Genomic DNA, 25,606 nt, shown 5'->3' with positions numbered 1-25,606 from the left:
TGTCTTGGTTGTCTAAGTCCAGCCTGCTTATCGAAACAGATTAAAGAACTAAAATAACTCATGAAACTAAAGAACCTAAATTAATCATCACGAATACACAAACATGAGTTGCGAGTACACAACGCCTACCATATATTCTCACTTGAACAATTAACCACTGACACGTCAATAAGAAAAGTAGTCCTTGTAAAAGTTAAACAGGTGGGCTACTGGTCGAGATTGGATTCTCTCTAGTTCTTAAAAAGGATGTTTTCTATAATTAGTACCGACTTGCAATTATCGTGTAGAGGCAACTAAAACAGCTATATATGGAGTAGCCATACTCAAGATTTATGGATTCTTAATTATTTATTTATCTTTTACTAAAATACCAAGGTAAACAAAATGAATAGGACTCAGGGAGCAACGCAAAACCAATAATTGGTCGTCTTCACATGATTTTAAATAGCTTTCGAAAGTGAATCAGGGATTGGAATCTCTAAGGCGGTAATTTTAATTAAAATTGGAAAAATAAATTGGGAATACAAAAATATAGACTCAAGAAAAGGGAAGTGAGAAAATGTTGTTGCCAAATACATTCAAGTATTGCACCTGTGGAAAATAATACTCTACGAAAATTGCTGCCAATTCAAACTCTACTGGGTTTTGTACATCTAAATCTAAATAATCTACCCCTTTTACCATCTAGTAATAATTTAAAGAGAAGACCATCTGAACTATTGAATAAAACATAAAAATCAATTATGTGGGAAAACTTCTTTGTAATTTAGTAACGATTTCATCCTAAATTCTCGTTCTTAAGGACAGACAATTGTATATTTAGAAATTTCATTATATACACGATTAAGGTTCAATGCATTTGATTAAAGTAGCCTCACAAAGAATAAAATAAAAGGCAAAAAAATTATTGTGACGGAGGGACTATGGAGTATGATTCATTCACAAACACAATAATAGAAAAAAAGTTTGAAATTAAAAGAAGAAACCTACCATTTTTCTGTGATTGTGGAGCAAAGATGTATATATAGTAAGGGGATATTCAACCACCAAGGGGGTAACTAAATCGTTACACATGCAATTCAATAGAGTTTTATCAATAGAAAGGAGCCGAAGAGATGATATAAATTATATAATGGCAGATGGTCTCCACTCTCCACTAACTATTGAATTGGGAACGATTAACCTTTTTCTTACGGAGTAGTTCTAAAGCTAGTGGGGTTATCTATTTTTTTTTCTTTTTATTAATTTTTAGTGAATGAACTTAGACTCTAGGATAGACTATTGTGTGTATTACTCCCTCTGATCCACACCAAAGGTAACATTGACTTTTTCACACTTGTCGAGACACGTTTTGCAACGTAAATATCTTTAGCTACACATTATTAAAAATTATAAAAATTTGATATTCTTATAGCATTCATGACGGTGAATCAAACAAGATCTCACATGAATATATTTTGTCTTATAGATTAAGAATAATATCGAAGATTCTCTACGACCATGAATAGTGCCAAAAAGTCAATGTTACCTTTGGTGTGGATCGGAGGGAGTATGATTTATGATGAGCCCACGTCATATTAGTTCATCTTTATGTATTGTCTTTTTATATTATTTATAGATATTTATAGGCGTTTTTGAGGAGAAGAGTCATTTATGATAAATGATGAATTATGAGCATTCATGACAAAGAAGCGTTTTGAAAATAAGATGAATAGAGAGAAAATTTATGTTAAAGTTTATCTCTCTATCTTCTATCATTAAACATTAATTAATTCACTATAATCATCGGTTTTTGCTCAACTTCAAGCAATTTTAACCGCACGTGGCATTCCTTAATCAAACGTGTCATTTCATAATCCTACGTGGCTTTTCATAATCCTACGTGGCTTTGTCTACGTGGCGTTTATGAGTCATTTTAGCCTAGGCTTTTAATAGTATTTTATAGATATAAATGAAGATTGTGGTCAATGCATTTAGTACGGGTATATGGGACAATCTTGAATGCAATATATGGACATGGAATATAAACTTGCCATGTAATCATTGCTTCACCCATAAGATGTTATGTCAACGATTATGTTAGAAGATTAATACTCCCTCCTATTCTTAATAACCCTCCGCTTTCATGGAGGGCACGAGAATTAAGGGAGAGGGAGTATTATACGGTAAAGTATTGTAGTGGGGGTAGGAGATTGGAGAGAGGGAATGTATTGTGTGATTAAAATAAGTATTGTTGTGGGGTAATGTGATTAAAATAAGATAAAATATGAGTATTGTGGGGTATTGTTGTGGGGTGAGGTGATTAAAATAAGTATAAAAGTTTGCCAAATAAGGAAATAAGGAGAGTATTGTGAATAGACGAAAAAAGAAATAAGGAGAGTTATTTAGAATAGGAGGGAGTATATATATAGATAGATATCGAAGATTCCTTACGACTATGAATAATGTCAAGATTCTCAATGTTATCATTCGTATGGTATGGAGGGAGTATATAAACTGAACCCATATATTTTATCGGACCCAAAATACTTCAGACCGTTATTGTACCTGAACCCAAAATTACCATATCCGTAACCCGACGGTTCAATACATTTGGAAGGTCTAACCAGTAGGTATGTAGTGCTTGAAATAAGAAAGGAAATAAAATGAAACCTGAACAACCTGTAAAGATAGTGCAACGGCACCAATTTATTCAACATCACCTTTTGCATCAAAACTAACCTCCCTTAACAACTCTCACCATCTTTCTTTTCCGATCCCATTGCCGGAAATTCGCAAACCCTAATAGTTCTCACAATCACGAACCCTAATTTTCTCCCTAAATGGACGATTCTCATACGATTCGTCGCATTTCTGTTCATCAATTTCTCGGTGCTGGCTCCGGTATTTTCCCCATTTCATTTTTTTTTCGTTTTTCTTTTTGCTTTTTCATTTGATCTTCCTTTCATCAATGATCTTCCGTCGGGTTGAACTTCGATCGTTGCGATTAATTTATGATTTGAAAGTTTTGTGTGTAATTCTGCATTTACTGTCATGATCACTTTAGTCACTGTCTTTATTTGTTGGATTAATGTCGTAGTTTTGTGGAATTCATGTGTGATTGTGGTGTAATTGATGTTGAATTTTACATAATTACTGATTTCTAATTTTAAATTTGCTGTGGCGGATTAGTTAATGATCTCCAAGTTTTGTATGCATTTCTGCATTTACTGTCATCAGCATCACTGTAGTTAATGTTGTTTTTTGTTCGATTGTTTTGTGAATTGATATGTGATTTTGGTGTTCAAATGTTGAATTGAACGTATTACTGATTTTTTATTTAAAGTTTGCTGTGGCGAATTGATTTATGATAATGCAGGTTATGTAATTCTGCATTGCTGTCATCATCACTGTAGTTACTGTCATGTTTTCTTCGATTAATGTGGAAGTATAGCTGATTGATATGTGATTTCGGTATAAGGAACTTTGAATTGAACATATTACTGATTTCTTATTTTGAAATTTGTTGTGGCGGATTAATCTACGGTGAGCAAGTTTTGTATATAATTCTGCATTTAATGTCATCATCACTGTAGTTACTGATATTATTTGTTCAGTTAATGTCAAAGTTATGTGAGTTCTGTGTGTTTTGACACAGAAAATGTTGAAATTGCAGTGGCGGATTAATTTATGATATGCAAGTTTTGTACGTAATTCTGCATCTACTGTTACTGTCATCTTTAATGCGATTAATCTCGAACTTTTATGGATTGTTTTGTGATTTTGGTGTGACGAATGCTGAATAGAACAGATTACTGATTTTTTTTTTATTTCAAATTTGCAGTAGCGGATGTGTTGTTGTGGAGAAAATGGAGTGGAAGTCTTCTGTTGCTATTCTCTACGACGTCATTGTGGTTTCTTTTTGAACGCGCTGGTTATAATCCATTGTCTTTCGTGTCAAGTGTGCTTTTGCTTCTTGTTATTATCCTCTTCTTTTGGGCTAAGTCCGCCTCGCTGCTTAATAGGTAGTTTTCGATATTAATGATATTAGGCTCCACATTTTTATAGTTGATAGTTGATGGTGTTTTACTTAAAGGTGATATACTGGTTTTAATTATGTTTTTTTGATCCGTTTTTAGACCTCTTCCACCTATCCCTGATATGGAAGTGTCTGAGAAGTCGATTGAGCAGGCAACTGCTGTGATTCGCATCTGGATTAATCGTGGATTGTCTATTGCTCATGAGATTGCTGTTTGTGGAAATTTGCGAGTTTTAATTCAGGTTGTGCGACAATCTTTGCCCTAATATAGGGATTTGCTAATTTTCTCCACGTAATTTTCATTTTGGTTCATTAGGAAACAAGCCTTTGTGTGTTTTTAACATAGGGATAATGTTGCATGCATTCGAGTTTCGACCCCTCCTACCTTGCAATTCGCGTGAGGTATCTAGGCACCGGGGTAATATTGTTATTGTTAAGATCATTGTATCGATGTATGTAATGAAATAATGAATACCTTTGTGTTCAGGTTGCAGCATTGCTGTGGCTGGTTTCTTGCGTGGGTAGTCTCTGTAGTTTTGTGACATTTGTATATATGGGTGAGTAGCTTTGACTTTGTTGTTACTTGTTAATTCTCCATTCCTGTTGCTCTTGCTCATAAATGGTGGATTTTGTTATATTGGTTGGTATGTGTTTAGGATTTCTTCTGGCTTTATCAGTCCCAGTATTATACGAGAAGTACCAGAACCGGATTGACGATAAGCTGTGTGTGGCATGTAGAGTTATCGAAGGTGGTTATCGAAAGTTTGATCATATTGTGTTGAGCAAGATTCCAGTTTCTTTGTACAAAAAGAAAAAGAAGAGCCAGTAGGCTATATGGTAATCTTTTCTTGTATGTTTTCAGTTACTGACAGACGTGTCTTAGTTTCTTATGAAAAATGCGTGGTTCAATAATTTCATATGGTATGATTATAGCAAGTTACATATGTGCTCTTTGAAGCTCTCTTTCCCCATCTTCCAGTCTAGTGTTTTGTATCTTCAATATAGGAAACTTATTCTATGTATTATCATGTCCGTTTATTATATTGTCTACCTGCTTTCGTGAATTCTACTATTCAATATTTTTTGGTTAGAGGTCTTCTCTGTCTTTTTCTGCTGAAAGGTACAAATTTGCTTTGAAGCTGAATTAGGTACTTGAAATTGGAAACCACTGTGGACAGTAAATGTTGAGCCATGATTATAAATATATGCTGGTCTTTTAATAGACTGCCAGTTTTGATTTTTGGATAAGTCAATTAGTCAAGTACCTTTTGATTGAAAGATGATCTCTAAGAAGCTGTATGTGAAATTTCATTCCTTTAAGGGAACGGTTTGCTGCAGTATCTTCTTGTATAATTTGTGAAGATCTTTACATCTTATGTTGTCGGATAATGTCAAGATTTCGACTTAGTTCGGGGAACAAAGTGCTGAAGTTGCATTTTAAAAAACTTGGTTGCCTCTGTTCGTGAACTGCTGTTTAGCAGTATGTATTATAATTCTTAGAAAGAATGTCTGTGATGCGAATATGCTCCTATTAGATGAAGTCTCATTGCATTTATGAAGGGATATTGAAACAGTTTAGTAAGAGAGGCATACAGTGGTGATTGCCAACATTCATCGATTTATTTGGATTATTTGAATTGAAAACAATTTGAAAGTCGATCCGAAAGTGTATGATTGATGAACTTGGCACTTTGAAAATCCTTGATGCATCGACTTGGATGGCTTCTTTGGTTTGAGGTATTAGCATGGAAGGATAGTAATGAAGTGAGCTTTATGTAGAATGTCCTTTATGTAGAGCCATGGATGGCCTTTAAGGCAGAGCTCCCAACCAAGTATATGTGTTTTGTTCTTCCATTTTTATTGCCACATGTCCTCAGCTTTGTGGTAACAATAAATAGTTAATAAAGAAATACGCACTTCAGGTGGGATATTTGTACAATTTACTAACAAATTTCAAACTCCAAGAATTTGAGTTTTGAAACTGCGGGTGTAATGGTGTTTGCTTATACGTGTGAATGGCTGATGGGTAACTTTTTACTAGTCAAGTTGAACAGAGAAGTTGGGGAATTTGATTATGATTGATGCCTTTGAGAGAGAATTTTCGGACTCCATGCCATGGGCAGGTCGCTGGTATATAGGCTGTTGGAGTGTATGGACAAGGATAAAGATTAGAGAAGCTGTCTGATTAACTATCTTTAGAGAGTTTCTGGTCTTTCAGGAATGGTAATCTGAGATGTGTCTGGGAGAGGATATACTCTTTTACCTCGGGAGTTTAATGCTGATATTGATTTTAGTGTTTGATAAATAACATTTTCATGGTTAGGAATATTTTGCTGGAGCATCGAGTGTCTATGTACATTAATGTACTGAGCATTTGAGCAAAGGTGGTCTACAGTTTGTACCGACGCTCAACTCATGTATTTAGAGTTTGTTCATATCTGAACTGGTCTGAACTTATGATTTGCTATCTTGAAGTTTAGAACTATGTTTGTGTGCCATCTTGAAGTTTAGAACTGTTGAATTCTACTAGAAAATTCTCTCTCGTCTATATTTTAGATGCCCACAAATGTTGATTTGTTATATACTCCGTACTTGATACTTGAAAAAGTTTATCTTGACAGTCACAACACGATAGAAGCATAGAGCTGGTTTGCCGTCAAAAATATTTTTTCTGCGACGCCTATCAGTCAGAGTGTTGGGCCGTGAAACATTGTCGCATTCAAAACATGAGTAGATGAGTGTGGTGGAGATGCGTATGTTGAGGTGGATGTGCGGCCATACAAGGAAAGATCGATTAAAGAATGAGGTGATTAGGGAAAAGGTAAAAGTGGCGTCAATAGAGGACAAGATGATGGAAAATCGTCTAAGATGATTTGGCCATGTGAGAAGGAGACCTATGGACGCACCAGTTAGGAGGTTGGAGACTTGGAGAACAGAAAATGCCCCTAGGGGTAGAGGGAGACCGAGACAGACATGGTTGAGAGTGATAGAGCACGATATGAGATTTTTGGGGCTTGAGGAGAGTATGGTGACGGAGAGGGCACAATGGAAGGAAAGGATATATGTGGATTTTTAGTATTTGGTGTAGATTTTTAGCAACCACTTTCTTATATATTTTACTTGGTTTACTTTTAAGGTATTTCGAATCCTTAAATTCTACTTTGGTTTTCAAAATCGTTTTAATCTTTATTCTTGATTAAATTTTAAGTTTTGATAAAAGAACTCCGGAATTCGATTTTAAAACCTATAACACCTTGACTTTGTATTATTTTTCGCTCTCCCTTTTGTTTTTCATTTTTCACTCATGGACGGTTCTAAAGAATGATTCATGTCAGCCGACCCCAAATCATTTTGGGATTAAGGCTGTGATGTTGTTGTTGTTGTTGCCTATCAGTCAGAGTCTTAATAAATTTTTATCATGTGTTTTCTTAATCTCGGTGTTAGTGGTGCGGTTAAGAATTCCCAAATCTTAATCACTCATTCTGCCAAATCATTAATTCTAGGATGTGTTGTATACTTGTATTGTGCAGTTTTATAGCTAATACGAAGTATTTAATTAGTACCGTTGCTATAAATACGGAGTATTTAATTAGTACCGTTGTTATAGGTTTCTGCAAGGGTTGAATGCCCGAAGATGCATTGTACCATACCTGTCAATAAATCTCGATTTTGCTTGTGTAATGATACAATAAATTGTGATGTGATGCTTAGTTTGGTCTCAGTTGCAATGAAATAGATCATATGCTCCATGTATTGACCCAATTTTTTTATTTTTTTTTCAGGATTCTTTTGAGATGTGCATATTACCCATCCGTAGAAAGCGAATGTTCAAGACTGATGGTTTTCAGATGCTGATAACAGGGGGGGCATTGAGGTTTGCTTTGCAAGGGTTTTTGGTAAATCGTAGCTGGAAACTAGTCGGGTTTTTTCTTGTTAGATTGTAATATGTTTTCACATTTTAAACTGGAAGCCGTCATGTTTTGATTTTAGAAGTACCATTAGCAAATATCACTGTAACTGATCAGTAGTTTCATAGCGGTTTCTGATTGTATTGGTACGCCATTGATCACGAGTTTTCGTCTCCTTATCGACATAGGAAAAAAGAATTTAATGTGTCCCCATTGAGCACTAGTTGAAGGTCATCTCCCACAGTTATCTCCCATCTTCCATTTCATAGTCTGTTTTATATTTGCACTTTTGTAAGTTCTTATACCATATTGTATGCAGAAGGTATTCTGAAAAAGGAGTTAGACATTATTTTTCGGACGGATCATGACCCTAAACTTTAATACTTATTCAGTACTTTGCTATTGATACGAATTGTAAGGATCCGAATCATAGAAGGTAGTTTCAGTTGACCCGTGATAGATATGAGCATGCTGCATAATCGTATGCGATGGAAGTGTGGACGCGAGGAAAGAAAGTCTAAAAACGGCTGCCACATTATTGATCGATCGATTGCTTTGGGAGTTGGGAGATACCAGACACACCATTTATTTCAAGGGATTTTGTGATATTAAATCCATATATTTCTAGGCCCAAAAATATAAAAATACTCTTAAAATATGTACAATCGGAGTATCGTACAATGCTATTGATGTCGTTAGATTCAGATTTTTTTAAAGTAAAATTAGAAATCACTCTCTTTTAAAATTGACAATATTTTTCACCTAATTTTTTTTTCCTCCTTTTAGATGGTCATTTTCGTCTGAAGGTTTTAGACGGGCTATATGCCTATATGTGACCAATTTACAGCGAAATATGATTCAATTTAAATGGTTACATTTAACTAAATAAATGACTGGTTTTATACGGAAAAGTTCTAAAATGAGAATTAGTGTAACCCAATTGGCTAATATATTCTCATATGTCCCCCGTCCCAGTCAATAGTTTAAACTTATATTATTTTTCTCTCACATAATAAAGTAACTATAAACTATTCATTGGGACGAAGTATACTACGAGATTCTTATCAGTAAGTATTATACTCCCTTCTATTCACTAAGTTCTTCCACAATGTTGGATTAGAATTTAGCGGTATGGTGATGTGTGGATGTAAATGAAAGTAAGTGAGAGAAAGTGGGGTTATAAGTTATTATAACCACAAGTATTAGATAAATAAGAAAAGTGAAAGATCTTTGTGAATTTATCATTTTAAAAAATGTGGAAGATCTGTTTAAGAGGGAGTATTTAATTATGGGTTATTTCATAACAATAATCCATCTTATTGATGGTATGCAATAATCACTCCATCCTATCAATAATCCTAATTAAATCCAACCTAAGCACCATACCTTCTAATAATAACCCAACTGATATTTTTTTGAAGTTTATGTTGAAATATTTGATAGTTTTTGGACAACCAAGCTGGTATATGTGAAGTTTATGTGTAATATTTTCAAGTGATGAATCAAGAACTTGGTTTATTTGATGCACATAAGCATCACAAAATATCAGCTGGTTCGTTATTAGAAGGTATGGTGTTTAGACTGGATTTAATTGGGATTATTGATAGGATGGAGTGATTATTGCAGACCACCAATAGGATGGATTATTGTTATGAAATAACCCTTTAATTATTTATAGCATGAGATTTTTGATCATGTGCATAGTATCTTTATGGACTTAGAGCATCCGCAAAGGTGAGGCTCCCCATATTTTCTCTTTCCTTTTCTTATTCGTCCACCTCATTTTCCACTAACTTTTCCATTTACCCTCCTCATTTCATAACTACATCTATACAACAATGAGGTTCCCCAATTCACACACAAAAATTTGGGAACCTCCCCAAAAATAACACAAATTGCCTTACTTTTCTTTTGGGGACCTTCTCTAAAAACAGTGGAGCCCCAAATGTTGGGGAGGTTGGTGCAACAATGAGGAGCCCCATATGAGGAAAGAGAGTGTATATGGGGAGCTTGATTTCCACCTTTGCGGATGCTCTTAAGCACCCATAGAAGCATACTTCCGCGAAAGGGCATTCTTCTCCACGTGGTTTCGTTTTATGGGTCTCTATTTCTTTTGCATTCCTCTATAAAGAATGAGCTCACAACTCGCAACTTACAAATCAGATACCTTTCTATTATTAGCTCATCAACACTACCACACTACAAAGTATTTGGTACTACTAACATATTTGTTGAAGAGAAATGAGTCCATCAAAGTTGAACTCATTCCCTCTTCTCTTCTTCCTCCTCCTCTCACAAGCAATCGACTTTTCTCATTCTCAAAGCACCCCGGATCTTTGCCATCCACACGACAAACGTGTTCTCCTACGTATTAAAACCGAATTGGGCCACCCTTCTTCATTTGGTTCATGGGATCCGAATACAGATTGTTGTTTCTGGCTTAACATCCAATGTAATGACCAAGGCCATGTCACTTCCTTAAGCATCACCGAAGCCAATGACATCCATGGCCCAATCCCACCATTCTTGGACCGGCTTCCTTCGCTTACTGGGCTCTACATTTCAAATGTTCCCAACCTTTACGGCCCAATACCGTCGTATTTAAGTAAGTTAACGAACCTCATATCCCTAGTCATCTCCGGGACCAAAGTGACCGGCCCAATCCCTAGTTTCTTAGGCCAGTTCACAAACTTGGCCCAACTTGAGCTATCCTCGAATAAACTTAGCGGCCCAGTTCCTTATTTTTTGGGCCAGCTGAAAAGGCTCACGTACCTCGACCTCTCTTCCAATGGGCTAACCGGTGTACTTCCTCCGACTTTAGCCCAACTAGCCAATCTCGCCCTCCTTCGCCTTGACTCAAACAAGTTATTCGGCTCAATACCCAAGTATCTAGCCCGTTTACATAATCTAAACTCGATATATTTCGACTCAAACTCACTTTCAGGCTCAATTCCAACATCATTAGGCCAAATGCCAAACCTGACAAGCCTTTCATTGTCCAACAACAACTTATATGGTCCCATTCCACACACTTTAGGCAGGACTAATCTATTTACCCTTAACCTTGCTCACAACAAACTCTCTGGTGATGCCTCATTTTTATTTGACAAGGCTAACACAGCCCGAATTGACATTCGGGTCGATTACAACCTTTTGAAGTTTGATTTCTCAAATGTAGACTTGGGTCGTAACTTAGCGGGTTTCAACATAAGTCACAACATGATATACGGGTCTCTTCCAAAACGTTTGGGTCAAGTACATGTCGATTCAATTGACGTGAGTTTTAATCAACTATGTGGCCCAATACCAAATGGCCGCCGTTTTAAACGGGTTGACCCGACTATATTTTCTCACAACAAGTTTCTTTGTGGTGGTCCTTTACAAGCTTGCAAGTGATTTTCATTAACAATGTTCATGGTTAGCCCTTTTTTTTAATGAAAACCAGCATGTTTGATTTACTTTAAATTATGAGTTCAATTTGATTTAGCAAATTATGTCCGAAGACAAGGTTGTGATAATATGATGGTAGCATTTCCACCTCAATTAACATTTTCTTGAACTTATCAATCCGATAGAGTTACATGATCCAAAACGTCAGTTGATTTCTTGAAAAATCATTATACAAAGTATATTAACTTGTAATAATTTATACATCTCACTTAGCAATAACAACTAAATGAACTACATAAACAAAATAAGGTTATTATACTATATACAGTTTTGTTTTGATGTTTGCGTCTACAACATATGAAGGACAAATAACCCAAACACTACAACACTAGGTCACTTGACTAAATTCTTAGGACTAGGGCTCAACTATTGGAGGTGCCTAAAAATTGGAACTTCATAAAATATTTAAGGTTTTTTTTTAATAATTTTTTTTTCCATATTTGAAATTTATTTTTCCATATATGTTTTTTTTATTATCCCATCTAATACCCTTCTTTTTTTTGGTTAGTAATATTAATTATCAAACAACCAAGTGATACAACCTTGACATCCTTACAACCATTTTGAACAACTTACTAGACTACAGCTACTAAGATAAAACAACATAATCAAATCAAACCAGCAGCTCTACACCATATACTATCCTTACTACTTAATTGACCTTGAAACATGCTCTGAAACCTCCTCCTGCATTCAATACGAACAAGCTTAACCAGATGACCCGGTTGCATTACATAACTCTCTAACCTGCAGACATTCCTACACCGCCAAATCCAGTAGTAGACCCCAACCACAACAGCAACAGTGAGTTGACGAGTGAGCACAGAGGATCCTCTAAGTTTCATCAAGCTTACACAGTTGGAAAGATTATGAATAGGGATATGGAGCCAGTCTGCAACCAACTGTAAGCATTTCTGAGTGAAAGAACAGTCCTGAAACAGGTGTACATGACTTTCAGAATGTGAGCCACATAGAAAACAATCTTCAGGCACATTCATCCCCATTTTTGTCATCCTGTCAAGTGTGAGTAATCGTTGGTGCTGAACCAACCACATGATAAATTCCCATTTAGGGAGATCATACCTGTTCCATACTACATTATACCAGGGAACTTTCGAACTTGGAGCAGCCATTAACCATTCATATCCATCAGCTATAGAGTAAGTATCAGTACCTCTCCATCTACCATTTATGTAGCCATTTTTTAGTGTGTTCTTCACTTCACAGATCTTTCGCCAGGCCCAGGAACTGTAACTAGTAGGATCATAAGATAACCACGGAGTATCTTTTAAATAGATGTTATCAATCCATCTAATCCACAAGTGGTCCTGTTTAGAAGCAATCCACCAGACTAGTTTACCTATAACTGTTGTATTCCAAATTCTACTGTCAATTATACCCAATCCACCTTGTTTTTTACCTTTGCATAATACATTCCAGGCAACCAGAGGGACTTTAGAGTACTTATCATCACCATCCCAAAGGAAGTTCCTACAGAGAACTTGGATTCTGTCCATGACACCCATTGGTAAAACAAAAATTTGAGACCAATAAGTATGAATAGTGGATAAAACAGCTTTAACTAAGATAAGCCTTCCAGCATAAGAGATTTTCTTGCTGTTCCAACCTCTAATTCTCTTAAGCATCTTATCAACCAAAACATTGCAATCAATCTTAGTCAGTCTCTTATGAGAAATTGTTACTCCCAAATACTTAAAAGGAAGCTCGCCTTTCTTAAAGCCAGTACCCTGGAGGACTTTCTGAACTGTTGCAGGAGCCATGCCATTGCAGTAGAAGTCAGACTTATCTGAGTTTATATGCAGTCCAAAAGCATTGGAAAACCTCTTAAAGACCTCCATAATAATACAAATAGACTTGACACCCCCTTTGCAAAATAACAACAAATCATCTGCAAACATAAGATGATTAAGCTTGAAATTTTTACAGAGGGGGTGAAAGTGAAAACCTGGCAGGTCCCCAGCAGTAGACAATAATCTGCTCAAATATTCCATACAGATAGTAAATAGCAAAGGAGACATTGGATCCCCTTGTCGCAGACCTCTACAACCATTAAAGTAACCATGCACTTGTCCATTCAAACCTATTGAGAAGCTAGTGGTTGTCACACATTGCAAAATCAGATGAATCAACTTGGGAGGGAAATTCAATCCATTCAACATTTGTTCAATAAAAACCCATTCAATAGAGTCATATGCTTTCCTTAGGTCAACCTTCATCAGACATCGAGGAGAAACACTCTTCCTGGTATACAATCTGACTAAATCTTGCCTAATCAAAATGTTACCAACTATACTCCTTCCTTGAATAAACGCACACTGATCAGGGTTAATTATCTGAGGAAGACTACCATTAATTCTTTGATAAATAAGTTTAGAAATAACCTTGTAAAGTGTATTACAACAGGCAATTGGTCTGAACTCTTTAACAGATCTTGGATTATCCACCTTAGGAATAAGGACAAGGGTAGTACTATTCAGTTGCTTAAGAAGTCTCACATGCTCAAAAAAATCCTTAACTGCAAGACAAATATCCTCCTTTATAGTGTCCCAACTAGCCTTAAAGAAACAACTAGTGTACCCATCAGGGCCAGGACTCTTATCATCTGGAATAGAGAAAACTGTCTTCCTAATCTCTTCCTCAGTAGGGATAGCACACATCTGATCCCAATCATTCTTATCTATTTTGGGCCCCTGAGCAACAATATGTCTATAAAAATCAGAGGTATGGGCTTGGGTGCCAAGCAAGGTTTCATAAAATTCCACAAACGCTTGGAGAATCTCATTTGGGTCAGTACACTCCACACCAGCACTATTCTCAATCTGGAGAACTTTATTGTGTATCTGTCTTTGTCTAATAGCCTGATGAAAAATATGAGTATTTGCATCTCCTTCTTTAGCCCATTCACACTTAGCTTTCTGTTGCAGATAGTCCTCCCTCGCTGAAGCCAAAAGTAGATAAGATTCTCTAACTTGCCTCTCTTTATCCATCAACAGAACATTAGTAGGATCAGCTTGAAGCTGCAGCTGACAATCAGTAAGCACACTCTGAGCCACATCTGCATTCCTCTCAATATCAGAAAAGAGCTCTTTGTTGAGTCCTTTTAGAGCAGGTTTCAGACACTTTAATTTCCTCACTACCCTGAACATAGGTGTACCACTGACATGAGAGTGCCAAACCTTACTCACACAGAGCTGGAAATCATTTACTTTGGTCCACATATTAAAAAATTTAAAAGGTTTCTTCTTCCCTTCATCCCTCACACCAGAGGATATAATACATGAGCAGTGATCAAAATAACCCTCTGGTTGATAGTGGACATTCCAGTCAGGCCAGAGATTCAGCCAATCACCATTAACCAAAACCCTATCAATGCGACTAAAAACTCTAGTCTCACTTGGTTGCTTATTATTCCAAGTGAAAAAAGAGCCAGTAGTATGCATATCCTGTAGATCACAAGCATTCACAGTTGATTGAAAAGGCAACATTTCATCATCCTTAACCAACTTCCCTAATTTCTCATTAGCAAACATGACATTATTAAAATCACCAAGCACAACCCAAGGACCAGCCACATTAAGTCTCATAAGAGCATTCCAGAGAGGGACCCTTTCCTCAATTTTATTATAAGCATAAACAAAAGTAGCCATAAACACCTGTCTAGTACAATTATCCTTTATTCTAACATGAATATACTGAGCATCCATCTCAACAATGTCAAGGTTGATCTTATTCTCATTCCACAGAATCCAAACTCTACCCCCAGAGTGCAAAGAGGTATTAGTGACATAACTCCAATTAGAAAAAACTTTACTAACAATTTTATTTAGAGACGCAGGCTTAACCTTTGTCTCAAGGAGCCCAAATAGGTCCACACCATTTTGATGTAAGAACCACTTAACATCTTTCTGTTTACTATCACTATTCAGGCCCCTCACATTCCACACTCCAAATCTAATCATTGGGAGGGCATATCCTCCCCCCTCCACCTCCTTTATCAACCAATCCTGAGACATTAGAAGCTTCAGCTAACTCAGCATTAAAATTAACAGTAAACCCTCCTTCCCTACCTTCCACTACCCGAGACTCATGCCTAGTCATTCTGGTAATCACACGAGCAGGGGTGAAAACAGGACCATGAGTAGCAGGAGCCGGGGTAACAATAGTAGGTGGGACAGTCTCTACACTGGGTCCTGAAGCAATAGGCACTACCTGAGTAGGAACTAGAGGAGGGAACTCCTTTGGAACAACATTAGCCTTAGTACCAGGCAGTTTTGGCTTCACGACTTGTCTAACATGCTTCTGAGGAACAACCCTGTTTGGTCCAATGACTCTCTTCCTGCAAGCATTGGTTTGATGGCCTATCCCTTTACACTTTTGACATGTAATAGGGAGCTAATCATACTCAACAGGAACAGTCACCTTAATCCCTAATTCATCCTCAAAAATTATACGATTTGGAAATTTCTGGTCAAGCTCAACCTCTACCATAATTCTAATGAAATATACTCAGTAATATTCTGGTGCATCTAATACCCTTATTATTATTATTTCGTTAATTTTCCATCTAATACTCTTATTATTATTATTATTATTATTATTATTATTATTATTATTATTATTATTATTATTATTATTATTATTATTATTATTATTATTATTATTATTATTATTATTATTATTATTATTATTATTATTATTATTATTATTGATGGGGCATATTCTGCACCCCCTGACCGAGTCAACATATCGAGCAAGGTCAAGGATCAAGAGACAGCAAGTCAACATGTTAGACCGCCTTTTCAGCCTCAGCCTTGACCCTCTCAGCTTCCTTCTTCGCAGCAGCGAGCTCAAGCCTGAGCCGATCAAGCTGTGGGGCAACTTCAGCCATGATCTTTTCTTGCTCCATAATATGAGCACCGACCACATCAGCCCACTTCGCCAGCATCCTGGACAAACTTAGGCCCTCCGACCTAATCTGGGCGGGGGTAGGCTTCGGGAAGGAGGAGACGACGGTGGCATCTTTACCACCCGTCTGCGCGCAGGTCGCTTCTCGACGCCGTTCAACGGTGTGTCCTAGAGACGGTGGCGGTTGATCTACAAAAAATTCAATCAAAGCATTCATGTCAACATTCATGGACATACCCGAGAGCATGTCATCGGAACGCCTAATGAACCGAAGCTAAGTCCGAGCCACGGAGTTAGATCTGTACCGAGGCTTGGCCTTCTTGGCCGGAGGACCCATTTTTTTTGCCCCTCGGCGACGAGAGAGAGTAGAGTAGTAGCAGCAGCGGCGCAGCAAAGAATCTCTTTTCTCTTGCGTAAGAGAGGAGATTCCTCTGCCAAGGTGACCTCCTCCTCGGTAATATCAACGATCTCCACCGTCTCCTTTTGGACTGAAGGGATTGGAGGTGGAACTGATGTTGACGCCGTCGCCGCCGAAGACTTTATTTTTCGCGTTCGGCGCGGTATGTTACCGGCAACCTTCGCCTGGGCCGCCGACACATCTAAGACCTTCAACTGCTGGTCCATGAGGTCGTTTGGCGCCGGTTTGCGATCACGCGTATCGGCCTTCAGATGCATCTCAACAACGTTCTTGTCTTTGTCAAGTCCCATCTTCAAGAGGATTTCCTCGGATGGTCCGGGCCAAAACGGTGCAGAAAAGAAACGAAACAAGAGTTAAACAAAAGAAATAAATCAAAGTTCAAAAAACAGAAACATTAAAAGCAGAGATGGGCCTCACACCGACCCCACTCACCCTGTGCTAGGGCCGATATGAGGCCGACGTGGCAGAGCGGCTCATCTTGAAGAATGATCTGCGTCGGGGGCATCCATCCCTTTGGCGACCCATCCTTCTCAGTCTCAAACAACTTCATTGTCCGCCGTTCGTCCGCATTAAGAGGGACCTTCAAGGCGTCCATCTTAAGCTTGCCCCGGGATACATATTTCTCACGCTCCCCTTTGCTCTTGCACCGCAAATTGACTTGGTGCTGGAAGGACCGAGGCAGTGGATAATCCCCTGGAACCTCAACATATACCCACCGTTTCTTCCAGTCCTTGCAGGAAGTGAGCTTGGGGACGGTGAGATAACCTGCTCGATCAGATGCTATACCACCCCCGCCACCTTGGACATTCAGTCGAAGGTGATGAAGCCGGCGGAATAGGTTCACCGTTGGGGCCTCCCCCTTAAACTGACATAGCCACACAAAGCCAACAAGCGTCCTGATGGCCAACGGATGCAGCTGTGCCACAGCGACGTTCATCGCCTTAATTATAGCAGCAACGTATGTATTGAGAGGAAACCGGAGCCCATACTCTAGGTGTCTCATGTATACGCCGATACAACCCGGGGGAGGGCAACAGACGGCCTGACCCTCTATAGGAATAACAATCTTATACTCCCTGCCGAAGGAGAAATGATGTTTGAAAAAGTCAGGACCAGAACAACTGGCGAACTTATGAGTCCAAGCACGATCAGGGCCGATTTTAGAGGCGTCGCCGTGGTCCAGGATTTGCGGCCTCTCCTCATCAGGATGAGTCCTTTCCTCATCATCACTGTCATCATCACCGTCATCATCACCATCGTCATCATCCGAGAAACCATCAAAATACTGATCATCAACCTCAGGAGAAGGAGACCTAGGGCCCCCAGACCTTATCGGGATGGCGGCCAGTGCCTCCTCCTCATCAAGGCGCGACGGGGAACCCCCCGGCGCAGGATTACTAGGACCGGCATCGCGAAAGACATGTTCACAACAAAAACTTAACAAGTAAAAAGTTGGAAAATTTGTTTGTTTACCTTGGGAAGAGTGTTACGCCGAGTAACGCTTCGAAGACTAGAGAGAAGTTTCGTCAAAGAAAACTAAGCGAAAAGAAGAAAATTTTTGAGAGAATGAATTTGGAAGGCCAAATTCAGGGGCTAACTCTCCTATTTATAGGGCAAAGCCCACTCAATCCGACCAATCAGGGCAAAGCCCATGAAGCGTCAAGCAATCAACAACGAGACACATGTCAAGCATGCAGCCACGGAATGTCAATCGTCACAACAGTTACCAATCTTCTTTGACACGCTACTTGGCAGAATGCCAATCGACGTATCTTCTTCAACACGCTCCTTGTTATCTACTTGCCAAACGGCGGTGACCCAACCAAGCTTGGCAAAGACCGGGTGGGGCAATCAACGCATCCGGCACTCTTAACCTTGGACCCGCCGGCCAGCGACATCTTCTTTTCCACATTTGATGTCCATTACACATCCATGTGGAGGGGGGATATGGTACGGCCTGAACAGAAGCAAGCCGAGGAAGAGGAAGCCGGGGAGGAATTTTTAACTTGCGCAGAATACGCTCAACACTCATCGAAGGTCCATACCACGACATAGACTACGCTGGGGGCAAATTGATGGGGCATATTCTGCACCCCCTGACCGAGTCAACATATTGAGCAAGGTCAAGGATCAAGAGACAGCAAGTCAACATGTTAGACCGCCATAACTGACGCAGCCTGTCGGCCGGTCACCTGGGTCCCGGCTGAGCCATCAGCCGACCGGGAGACATATCCACGTGCTCATATCCAAGACCCCTCGGCATGGAGTCAACCGGCCTGCCATGGGCTCCCCGGCCGAGGGTAGAACAATCTTTCCACCTGCTAGCCACTTGGCCACTTGGCCACTACGTGACAAAAGGTGAAAGTCTATAAATACTCCACTTCTCTCATTGAGAAGAGGATCCACAATCTAACCTAAAGTTACACTATTCATCTGGTATAAACTCCCTTATCTCTCTACAATATACTTTGTCAAGTAACATACAACTTAATCCCTTTAAGTTCACTGACTTGAGCGTCGGAGTGAGTACGCTCGGTGCAAAGCCGAGCCCTCAGTTTGTTCATCGTTTCAGGAGAGACCGAGAGGAAGAGTCAAGGCAAGGAAGGACATCCATTCACCGAGCTTACGTGGTAAACAATACTGCTCTGGAATTACACCCGGAACAATTATTATTATTATTATTATTAATATTATTATTATTATTATTATTATTATTATTATTATTATTATTATTATTATTATTATTATTATTATTATTATGATTATTATTATTATTATTATTATTATTATTATTATTAATATTATTATTATTATTATTATTATTATTATTATTATTATTATTATTATTATTATTATTATTATTATTATTATTATTATTATTATTATTATTATTATTATTATTTCAATTCAGTTCAGATAAATTCTAATTCATTCAGTTGAGTTCAAATCAGTTCAGTTCAACCAGTTTCAATCTAAAAGAACTTGAAATCTTAATCCTAAAATGTTTTAGGACTAGGTAGTCCGATTCCAAATGGCCAACGTGTAACACCCTCATAGTTCAAGTGCCTTACCAGGACCACCCAGGTATAAGGATGTTACCATCTCGGTTACCCGAGGCAATGATAATCAAATAAACAATAATGAAACAACGTTTAAATAGAAATACTTTAGTGAAAGGTTACAATCCAAAAAAACGAAACCAAAATACGTATACATGCTCTCAAACCAAATGTCTACTGATCTAACTGAAATGTTTATGAAAACTACTAAGCTACATCGGAAGACTTCTAGCATCAGATCGTGGCACATCCCAGCTATCCCAGTACTTAACTCATACCTGCTCAATATCTGTTCACCATCCCCGAATGGATCGCCGCAGGTTTTAAAACAATAAACCGGGGTCAGTACTATTCACACAATTATATACAACCAACGATACAGTAATCAAGATAGCTCAAACAGTCACACACAATCACCCACTCCAATCAATCTCCATCACCGACGTCCACCGGACCCGCCACGCCAAAGGGGGGGACGCAGCCGTACCCACCAAATCCCCGCTCATCATACCGAGCGATAACCCTGTCCCATTAATGTGCACATCCCCTTCCGTGGCGGGTTCCACGAAGGGCGAAACTAGGGCGTGAAGCCACTCCCGCAAGTGACTCCACTGAGCCGAGAACGCATCTCGAGAACCAGAGACAAACAACCACAATTACAATACAACAACACCATCCGTCTGAATCAATCAACAATCACTAACTACAGCACAATCACCACGCATTATGTAAATACTACTGAGTAGGGAAACCCTACCTGAAATGCAACACAAACATCAGACGATCTAGCAGCTGTCTCAAAACCTTTCCTCTACGAACCCTTCTCCTAACATACAAACATATAATCACTACCAAGTATAACATACTACAAAACCCCCAATTCCCCAAATTAGAGTTTAACCAACTTTAAAGAAACATTATAAAAATGGTATACAGGTCTTACCCTCGACGCAAGGATCACAACGGTATAAAGAAAGGTGAAATCCGACCTTCCAAGCTCCGGGATTTGCCAACAATGCGATTAAAGCGAAGAACGTACTTTGTTTTCTCTCTTGACAGTAATTAGGTTTTGAAAAGTGTTTTAAGAACAATGACGGAAGTATTATATACTCTAATCGCATTATTAACAAAACCCGAGAAATCATCTCCCGTAAACCGGCTACTCGATCGAGTAGATAAGGTACTCGATCGAGTGCCCCCTTACTCGATCGAGTACCCATATTACTCGATCGAGTACCCAACAGGTCAGAAACTATTTTAATCTGCAACTCGCCCTTACTCAACAGAGTAAGGCCTACTCGATAGAGTACCCCGAGACTCATAAATACGTAGTATTACACAACGTCTCCAACAGGTTGACCCAAATATATTCGTTCATAACAAATGCTTATTGACACGCCTAAAACGTCGCTATTTAAGACGGTCAAATTAACAATTTATATACCACAATACGTACTAATCAAGACTAACTATAAAATAAGTAAGTAACAAGTAATGGGATAGAGCCCGAGAGAAGGGGGGTTTGCAAAGGTGATTATCAAATATGAGAGGAAAACATAACCTAATCATCCATGTGGTGAACCTCTAATGGTTGATCCTTAACACAATCAATCCCCAATTAGTTATTATTACTCTATTGTGAAGACAAATCCATAAACCTCCTTAATAATGGTTAATGACAAGAAAATCACACTTAATCAATTAACCCAACTCATCAATCCTACCAAGTAGAAACCACATACATTGGTCAAATTAATAAGAGGATAAAGTATAAGAGATTCAATAGGGGTAATTAGACACAATAGAACACGATTAATGCATAATCATAAGTTAATCCCTTTCATGTAGATCAAGTTAGGAAGAGATCACACTCACTAATTCAAACACAGGATGCTAAGATAAAATTGCAAGGAACCACACTTAACAATTCTAACAACAATAAATTAAGGGACTTGATTTGATTAAGAAACAAGGAAATCACACTTAATTACTCAAATCAAACAAAGTTTCCAAAATTCAAACAATAAACACAAGGGATTAACAATAATAATAAAAATTAGGGAAAGATTAAACTTTTACAACCAAAATATTACACCTTTAGGATTGAATTAAGAGAAAGGATTAGTTCTCCCTTCTAGATCTAAAAACCCAATTAAAATGATAATCTTCAAATTACAACTTGATTAACAATAATAAAGCATAAGATGATGAATCCCTAATGGTATTCATCTATATATAGTTCTAGGTTAAAGAGAAAATGATGGGCTTAAGTTGGATGGAAGCCCGTAATCAAAACGTGAAACACCCAGAAAAGGCGCACGGTGCGCCCTTGCCCATGGACTGTATTTTTCAAAAGGCCATATCTCTCTTGTTACTTGGCCAAATGAGGCGTGTCACCTGTCATTGGAAAGCTAAGAACGTAAGCTTTCACCTCCACTTGTTCTTGCATCTATACGAGCTCTAGAACTCAAGATATACTCATTTGAAGTCGATCCTTATGCAAACGAAGCTTCAAATCTTCGATTGCTTCATCCTTCTACTTCTTCATGTCTTAGCTAGTCTTCCTTCTTGCTTGTAGATGTTTGTATCATGATAGACTTCAAGACATGCCTTTACTTCAAAACATCACTCAAAGGTTCATTACCAATCCGACATTAAGAATATGGTAAATGTGACGTAAATCATGTGAAAACACGTCCCAATGCCGCTTTATTATGCATAAAATAAACCAATTATGTAGATGGTAAGATAATGAGCTTATCAATTTATGTGATGGTTCATTAGAGCATCACCTGCATGCAACTAATTGCAAAGGCTGGCAAACATAAATAATGTTAAGTAACCTTGTCCTTACTTCTTGTTTTCAATCATCCTCTTGTATAATCTAATCCACCTCATTTTTTGATAACATCCAAACAAGTTTTAACTTTTAAAACTTTTGTATGTTAGTTTTACACCACTCTTATTTGATAATCGGGTAATGTACAAAGTAATAAACGGAAAATTATGGAGTGTGGGAAACAAAACTAGTTTTTATTAAGAAAATTATGTAGAACGTTAATTATTTTACATTCATTTTATCCTATAAAGCATATTTTTTCAAAAAAGAAATTCTAAAACGCAAATAATATTTTAAGATAGAAGTAATCTATCGAAAAAAAATGTGTGCCTCCAACATCAAAATCTTGCATCAGCTACTAATTTGTTTTATCTCGCCTTGTTTTAGTAATCCTTAGCTTTAGTTATAACTTAATTTAAACCTAAATAACTAACGAATGAACTTAGCAACTAAGGCCGTATTCTTCGAAGTTTTTGCTTAAATGGGGTTGAAACTCAAACTATTTAACAAAATAGTGTCGATTTCAAACTATTTACCAAAAATGGGTCCACGTCATTATTTCCGGATTCCTTTTTTTTATAAGTTCTTAGTTTCTCGCTGTCCCGGACAGCGAGATATTGATTGACATATTACGGTGATAGACAAGCAACTTTCGTCCTCGCCGTTCTCCTTGCCCGGACTACCAAATAACAAAATAACACCTTCATTCTCTTCTTCACACTTCCCTTATCATACGCACATCTTTGTTTGAGTTATTAGCTTAATGTTTTGCGTAAAAGACGACCCGCAATATCATTGTCCACTAACGATTTCGGTTTTGTGGCAATCCATTTATATTGTCTCAATCATCTTTCTCTTGAATCTGTAAAAGTTGAAATGTGACAAAAACTAGCAAACGTATAGTAAGGAGTAGCCAAGAAACCTGGAGTTCAACTTGACTAGGGTAGACTTAAACAAAACTCAACTATGTCAAGGTTGTGAACTATGGGGATTTGATATAAATGGATTGTCGCGAAACCGAAATCGTTAGTAGGCGGTGATATTACGGGTCGTTTTTTGCGTAAACCATTGAGCTAATAACTTAAACAAAGATGTGCGTATGATAAGGGTAGTGAGAAGAAGAGAATTGAGGTGGTATTTCGTTATTTGGTGGTCGGAGCAAGGAGAACGGCGAGGACGAAAGTAGCTTGTCTATGATTGTAATATGTCCAGCAATATCTCGCTGTCCGGGACAGCGAGAAACTAAGAACCCATAAAAAAAAAAAAGGAATCCGGAAATAATGACGTGGACCCATTTTTGGTAAATAGTTTAAAACCGACACCATTTATTTAAATAGTTTGCGTTTCAACCCCATTTAAGCAAAAACTTCGTATTCTTCCTGGCTTAATTTCATCTCATTTTTGTTCAATATAGCTTTATCATTTTGGGATTAAGGCTCTGATGTTGTTGTTGTTGTTGTATAGCTTTATTAAGTTGAGTTCAGCTCAATTTAACTCATCTCTTCACAAATTAATTGGACACTGTTTTTTTGGACATAATTTCAGCTCATTTTAGTTCAATTCAGTTCACATATTCAAAAATTTAGGCTGAAAAGAGGTGAACTGAACTAAATTTAATGGGGTTGAACTGAATTTAACTGGATGGGCTTAACTGAACTGAAATAAGAGTTAATTTGTGAAGAGTTGAGTTGAGTTAAAATAAACTGAACTGAATAAAAGTGAAATTAAGTCCTAAAAAACAGTGCCTAATTAACTCTTACTTCAGTTCAATTTAGTTTAGTTCAGTTCATCTCTTTTTAGCTGAAAAAAATAGAGCCTCGCTTCAGCTCAGTCCATTTAGATCGGTTTATTTCAGCTAAACTCCATCCCCATCCCCATCCCCATACTACTAAGAGAATAAAAACTCTTAGTAGTTTTCCCGCCTAAGAAAATAACTCTCAAAACTATATATGGAAATAATATTTCATTTATATTTACCTCTTTTACAAAAAAAAACAATTATTATCCCTAATTTATTAGTATACAATCATTTCCATAAATATTATCATTCATCAGTTACACTCTAAAATTACGCAAATCTCATTTTTATAATATGGTTTTCTAAATGACGTGACAATTTTTTATGTAAATAAAAATAAAAAATATTAGTTAATTATTTGTAAATTATCTTTTTTAAAGGCGTAGTATCTGTTTTTACCTGTTTTCGTTATAAGGTAATATTCATTTTAATTAGATCTTACATCACTTAATTTTATTTTATGTCATATCAGATAATGATATAACATTATAGTGTTATTTTTAACAGTAAAGTAAAAACAGTTTCAGACAAAAATAACTTATAAAGTGCCTTTTGATGATAGTAAACTTTCGTTTTCTACCTCTTACTAAGATTATATTTAGTACTCCGTACATTATAACATTAAACTCCAAGTATAGTTAATTTATACAATTAATTTAATAAGAAATTTTCTATATAAAACAAATCTAAAAAATACTGTGCTGTAGCACGGAACTATACTAATTTAATTTAATTTAGTTCAATTTAATCTCTTATCAATGGAGTTCGACACCCTACTGGCTACTGGCCTACTCTCATACTCATAATTTGGTGGTTAGGATTATTTTACTTTAAAACTTGGTGTGATGACTGTAACCTCATTGGCTGCTTCCCTTACCTTACGGAAACTCAAACTTACGTAAATCCATTTATTTTTTTTTAATATATGCGTTTTTCCTCTTCTATTATTAAAACAAAAATTCATTATTTTGATCATACAAAAGTCAAACACAGCCCAAAATGACATGCATGCACATGTTCTGCATAAATGCACACCATCAAGCGAGGAAGAAGAGGAAGAAGAGAAACACAAATTCTCGACGGACAAAACCCGTCACTTTGAAGAGACGTGAGGCAAAGGGGCAAGTGGAACTGTGGAAGGGCAAGTGGGGAGAGGCTCTAAGAGATCTGTTTGAAGAGTTCGTCACAAG

At 37.5% G+C, this 25,606-nt stretch overlaps 2 protein-coding genes across 2 annotated transcripts; both read left to right on the top strand.

The window, feature by feature from the left end:
- Positions 1 to 2,614: 2,614 nt before the first annotated feature.
- Positions 2,615 to 8,029, top strand: LOC141599413 (reticulon-like protein B11). Its single transcript, XM_074419414.1, has 6 exons — positions 2,615 to 2,883; positions 3,824 to 4,004; positions 4,119 to 4,260; positions 4,506 to 4,575; positions 4,675 to 4,855; positions 7,801 to 8,029. The coding sequence occupies exons 1-5, from the start codon at positions 2,823 to 2,825 to the stop codon at positions 4,845 to 4,847; spliced, it is 627 nt and encodes a 208-aa protein (XP_074275515.1). The 5' UTR covers positions 2,615 to 2,822; the 3' UTR covers positions 4,848 to 4,855; positions 7,801 to 8,029.
- Positions 8,030 to 10,139: 2,110 nt separating this feature from the next.
- LOC141599412 (polygalacturonase inhibitor 2-like) lies at positions 10,140 to 11,353 on the top strand. The gene has a single exon (XM_074419413.1). It carries the CDS (start codon positions 10,168 to 10,170, stop codon positions 11,320 to 11,322), a length of 1,155 nt encoding a protein of 384 aa, XP_074275514.1. The 5' UTR covers positions 10,140 to 10,167; the 3' UTR covers positions 11,323 to 11,353.
- The last annotated feature ends 14,253 nt before the right edge of the window (positions 11,354 to 25,606 follow it).

This window comes from Silene latifolia, chromosome 9 (genome assembly GCF_048544455.1).
Source record: "Silene latifolia isolate original U9 population chromosome 9, ASM4854445v1, whole genome shotgun sequence".
NCBI lineage: Eukaryota > Viridiplantae > Streptophyta > Magnoliopsida > Caryophyllales > Caryophyllaceae > Silene > Silene latifolia.
The sequence above is the reverse complement of the archived record's forward strand: the minus strand, read 5'-3'. Positions and strand labels throughout refer to the sequence as shown.

What these genes read in the sequence shown, in the direction of transcription:
- LOC141599413 (XM_074419414.1), top strand. Translation starts at nt 2,823, where the DNA reads ATGGACGATTCTCATACGATTCGTCGCATTTCTGTTCATCAATTTCTC. An exon ending in ATTTCTCGGTGCTGGCTCCG is followed by an intron (nt 2,884 to 3,823) that starts GTATTTTCCCCA and finishes TCAAATTTGCAG; the next exon opens with TAGCGGATGTGTTGTTGTGG. An exon ending in TGTGACATTTGTATATATGG is followed by an intron (nt 4,576 to 4,674) that starts GTGAGTAGCTTT and finishes GTATGTGTTTAG; the next exon opens with GATTTCTTCTGGCTTTATCA.
- LOC141599412 (XM_074419413.1), top strand. Translation starts at nt 10,168, where the DNA reads ATGAGTCCATCAAAGTTGAACTCATTCCCTCTTCTCTTCTTCCTCCTC.